At 25.1% G+C, this 5,597-nt stretch overlaps 1 protein-coding gene across 1 annotated transcript; it reads left to right on the forward strand.

Annotated features, from left to right (window-relative positions):
• Positions 1-1,498: 1,498 nt before the first annotated feature.
• CCM_05919 (uncharacterized protein) lies at positions 1,499-3,067 on the forward strand (the record flags this gene model as incomplete). Its single annotated transcript, XM_006671063.1, has 8 exons — positions 1,499-1,658; positions 1,969-1,991; positions 2,076-2,116; positions 2,287-2,296; positions 2,676-2,708; positions 2,825-2,838; positions 2,990-2,997; positions 3,036-3,067. The coding sequence occupies 8 exons, from the start codon at positions 1,499-1,501 to the stop codon at positions 3,065-3,067; spliced, it is 321 nt and encodes a 106-aa protein (XP_006671126.1).
• Between the last annotated feature and the right edge of the window lie 2,530 nt (positions 3,068-5,597).

Here is a 5,597-nt window from a genome sequence, read left to right on the forward strand (position 1 = left end):
AAGGTAAGCCCTATATATATTTATTTAATAAGGACCCTTATAGCTATATAGGTATTAACTATAAGTAGATAGATAGTAACTATATATTTATAGACCTATAGGTATTACTATATATAGAGGGGGTATAGAAGGATAATATAGATTAGCTAGAGCTAGATTAGTTAGAGCTAGATAAGATAGATAATAATATTAGCTTCTAACTACTCTCTCTAAAATATAGTTATAGTAATATTCTAAACCTTAAGTATAGGTAAAATATAGTACTATATCTCCCTTTTCTTAATATTCTCCTTATTCTTACCCTCTTCTAGGATATTCCTAAGTATAATTATTATAAACGCCTTTAAGGTAGCTATAGATAGGCGCTTAAGCTTAAAGCTAATACTCTATATATAATATTAGAAATAGGATATCCTCTTATTAGGCACTAACTTTTATATAATAGATATAGGGGTAGGTAGCTCTTGCCTTTATCCTTACTTTTACTCTATACCTATCTTAACACCTTATATAGTATCCTTTAGTATATTTACTAGTATAGGATAAGGGAAAAGGTACTATTTAATAAAGAATAATAGTATATAGAAGATTATAAGGAAGATATAATTAAAGTTAACTTTCTTACCTATATAATAAAGGCCTCCTACTAGAGGACTATAGAAGGTAGCCTTCTTCCTAAGTAATATAAAGGCTAAGACCTTCTTAAAGTAGAGTTATATTATACTATAGAATATATATATCTAGTTAAGTATAATATAGCCCTTTATAGCCTTCTAGTAAAAAATAGGATAACTATCCTCTTTATTAAAAATATAGAACCCCCTCCTTAAAGCCTTAGCTATAGTTAATAGGTTATTAACCGCCTTAAAGAAAGGAGACTTTATTATACTAGTATAAATACTACTAAAGATAGAAAATAGATTCTTCTTTAGCCTTTTTAGCTTTATATAAAGAATATATACTATATAGCTTTAAGATATATAGACTTTAAATTCTAGTTTTACTATATATAAATATATAGAAGTCTCCTTATAAGCTACTATATCCTTATTATCTAAGTATTAATAAAGCTTTATTATAGGTAAGATTATGCCTATATCTATATACCTAGTATATATATTAAAGGATAGCTTAACCTAATATATTAAGTATTTCTTTATTTATTAAAGCTATATAATAGACTAGGTAAAGTAGTTAAACGCACTACTATAAGAAAAGTAATAATAGGGGCCACTATAGTATCTATAAGGCATAGCTAGTAGTAATAGTAGTAATAGCTACTAGTAAAGCGGATAGTAGGTATATATAAGGCGTATCTAGATTAAGGGTATTAAGAGTAGCGGGAGTAAGGGTAGTAGTAGTAGGAACTACTAGAATAATGTTAATACGGTTAACGGTAATATATTGTGTAGAAAGTGTCCTAATAACTATAGGAGAAAAGGGGCACTACTACCCCCTTTTAAAAGAGAAATCAGGCTGCTAGGTAGCAGTGGACACTATGGCGAGCTTTTTTAATATTGCAGATAGGGTCCCACACCCTGGCCAAAACAAAAAGCACTGCCTCCGCCATGTCTATAATAACGCGCCCGTTACCCACAGGGGCCCCGCCACACTCAGGCCGTCCCGCCATACAGCAAGGGACCCCACACACACGGCTCGTACGCCTCACCATAACACCCCTGCTCCCGGACACCAGGACACCAGAAAACCATGGCTATAATATTATTAATCTATTTTAGTATATTTAGGTTTACTATAAGTAGCCTAAGGGGTTTATCTTTAGGCTATTTATACCCTTTATTACTAGAGTAGTATAATAGTAATAAGGGTAATAGTAATAGTCCTAGGGGTAGTAATAGTACTCCTTATTAATATAATAGCTATAGTAGTCCTTATAGTAGCTATAGTAGGGGTATAGGTAGTCCTAGTAAGGGTAGTAATAGCGCCTTATATTTAGGGGGTTATTAGGTAGCCTACCTCTTATAGTGCTAGTAAGTAGAGTTCCCTTAGTATAGTTATAGTATAAAGGGCTAAGTATACTTATTATAGTTAGAGTTCTATAAGGTATTAGGTAGTATAGGGGTATTAAGTGCCTAGAAGGTATTAATTACTATAAGTAAGTTAGGCGCTTAGGGGGTACTAAGTATTAGAAGAAGTCTAGTTATATAAGGGTCCTAGTAAATTCTTATAGGTTTAGGTAAGGTGTTTTTTATACTATATAGGTCTTTCTTTAGTATTTCTTAAGGTAGTTCTAGTAGTAGTATATACTAGGGTACTAATACCTAGGCTATTTAGAGTAAGTTATTATTATCTAGATAGAAAAGGCTATAGGTATTCTTTCCTTTATTATTAACTAGCTTTAAGGGTTTATTAGCTAGGAGGGAACTAAATAGTAGCTTTCTTATAGATCCTAATTTAATAGTAAATAGTTTTATTAAAAGCTAGTTAAGCTATATTAAAAGAGGTCCTTCTTTTAAAGAAGGAAAAAGGTAATTACTCTTATAGTTAATATATTTACTAAAGATAGTCTTCTAGATAGTTTTAATAATTTATTATCCCTTACTAGTATATAAAGTAACTCTAGTATTATTAAGATAGTTTTTAAACTTATAAAAGACTTCTTTATTAACTATTTTCTAGTTAGCTTTAGTCTAGTAGGTAAAATCCTTATAAAGGTACTCCTAAAGGTAGCTACTAAACTATCTATAGTAAGTATTATATATAAGGGTATAGAAAATAATTACTATAGTAGTCTATTAATTAAGGTTAGTAGTTTCTTTAATACTCTAGGTAAGAGAGTATAGCTAGAATAACTTCTAGTTAGCTAGGAGAAGATAGGTAAGATAAGTAAGGCTTTTAGGTACCTTATTAGGGATTATAGCTAATAAGTAGCTTAAGATCTTAAAGGTAATTATATAAAACTATACTAAAGACTTAATTAGAGGTTTTTTATTAGTTAAGTTACTAAGTATACTAGATAGTATACTAGGCTTTTTAGTAAGTATACTAGATATTATAATTAATAAAATAAATAGTTCTAGAAGGTTATAAGGCTATAAAGGTATAAAAGGGATAGGTATTTTATTAGAAATCTATAATTAAAGTAAAGGTAATTACTAATTAGTATTAAGATTACTATCCTAAGTAGGTAATAGTTATAAGATTATAGGTATAGAGTGCCTATAGAGGTGTTTTATAGGAATAGTTATATAATAATAATTCTTAATTAACTAATAAAATAAACTATAGAAGGAAGAGGTTATAATTAAATATATAAATAGGTAGTACCTTAGGTATTACTAGGAAATTATAAGAATAAAGGAATAATTAGTAGTTATATATATTAGTAGTTAATAGCTTATAGGTAGTTATTTTACTTACTTATAGGAGGTAATAGCGCTTTTATAGTAGTTTAGCTTTATTAGCTTAGTTATCTACTATAGCAGCCCTTATAGCACCCTATATTAGGGCTATAGGTACTAAGACTTCTTTATATACTATTATATAATATAACTACTATATATATATACTATATAGTATAACTAGCTACTATATATAACTATGTATAGTATAAATCTATTTACTATATGCCTTTATATACGGTATATCTTACTAAATATCCGCTATACTTAGCTAACTATATCCGCTGCAGCGCTTGCTAGTATAATAGCTTTAGTTAAGATAAAGTTATTTCTTTAACCTTCTAGTAGTAATCTACTAAGATTATTAAGTCTTAATATATTAATTATCTTTAGCTTTTATTTAACCTAGCTACTTTTAGATTTAAGTTTTAAGATATTTAGTACCTCCTTTAATATTAAAAATATAGTATTAAAGATAAAAGTAAGTAATAAGGTTATAAGAAGATCTTAGCTTATATATAAAAGTTAAGTTACTAATAGTATTACTTACTAAGGGAATAGAACTTTAAGATAATAAAGAGGATAATAGGCTAAGTATATAGTCTTTCTTTTTAAACTAAGTACCTTATATTTATTTAAAGGTAAAAAGTATTTAAATAAGTAATAAGAAATTCTTCTTACTAAGTAAGTAGTTACTATATACTTTTTATAGTAGTTAAGACTATAGATTATAATAAATAATTTAATAAGTATATTTAAAACTATAAATTATAGTAAGTAATCTAATAAGTATATTTATTTAAAGGCTATAACTATATTAAGTAAATTTATATTATAATATATATAAAATAAGTATATAAAGTCTATATATAAATTACTAGATAAAGTATAGTAGTAGAATTTCTTTTTCTTTATATAGAATTTTTATAGTAAATAGACTTATTAAATATACTCTAAATTAACTAGAGTTTAAGGTCTTTCCTTTTCCTATATATAAGGAGTTATAAATTTCTTAAGTTTTATAGTAAATATTAGTTTATATAAATAGTAAGTAAATTTAATAAGAAATTAATACTTTCTTTTATTTTATTAGTAGCTTTTATAATATAAATACTACTAGGCTTATAACCTATTAAGACTAATAGGGTATATATAGGGTAAGAGGTAAAGTTATTATATTATATAACTTCTATCTAGTTATATAGTATAGGTAAGTGCTAGATATACTAGGTAATAGGAGATTGTTCTTCTAGCTTCTAAGCCGCTTGTTATTATTTTTAGTATTATAGGGATATATAAAGTCTTTAGCCTTATCCTTTCTATACTTTTTATTACTATAAGGTATACTATATATAGGAGTTAATTTTAAAGGTTATAGCTTCTTACTTATATAAAGGAAGGTTTTATATTCTAGTAAGGTTATTTTTAGTCTTTTACCTTAAGTAATATAAACCTTATTCTTATATAGCTATAATAAAGCTTATTCTAAGTATAGCTTTATTTTAATAGCTTTAAGGAAATTATTAATTATAAAATAACTATTAATTAATAGTATATTAAATATATTTATATAATTATATATTACTTCCTAATTCTTAAGCTATTTCTTAATACTAATATTCCTTTAATATATATCTTATAGTATACTCTTATAAGTATAATCTACCTTAACCTTTATATATACTATATTTAGAGTAATAATTAACTTAAGCCTTTTAACTAATTAGTAAATAGTATACCCTTTTAAGTATTCTTTTTTAAGTTTATTATATACTCTAATTATTAAATAGAAATTAATAAATAATATAATAAGTTTATAGACCTTATTTAGCTTAGTTTTACTCTCTTTATATACTTATAAAGTAATTTTATATTTTTACTATTTTTAATTAAATAAGACTTTAAGTATATTAAATATCTTAAAATTTACTTTAATAGGTTTCTTAAGCTTTATAATTTTATAAAGTTCTACCTTATATATCTTAATCTTTATAAGTATATTAAAAGGGTTTAATATATTTTTAATATTATCCTTCTTTATAAGATTAATAATTATCTATATACTTATTATAAAGGATTAAAAAGCTTAAATCTAGTTAAACTAACTTTCTAAGTTATATTATTTAAGTCTAGATAAGACTATAGCTTTAGTATAAAATAATATAATAAAATAATAAAATAATAAAATATTATATAATAATAATAATAATAATAATAATAATAATAATAATAATA

This window comes from Cordyceps militaris (assembly GCF_000225605.1).
Source record: "Cordyceps militaris CM01 unplaced genomic scaffold CCM_S00004, whole genome shotgun sequence".
Lineage (NCBI taxonomy): Eukaryota > Fungi > Ascomycota > Sordariomycetes > Hypocreales > Cordycipitaceae > Cordyceps > Cordyceps militaris.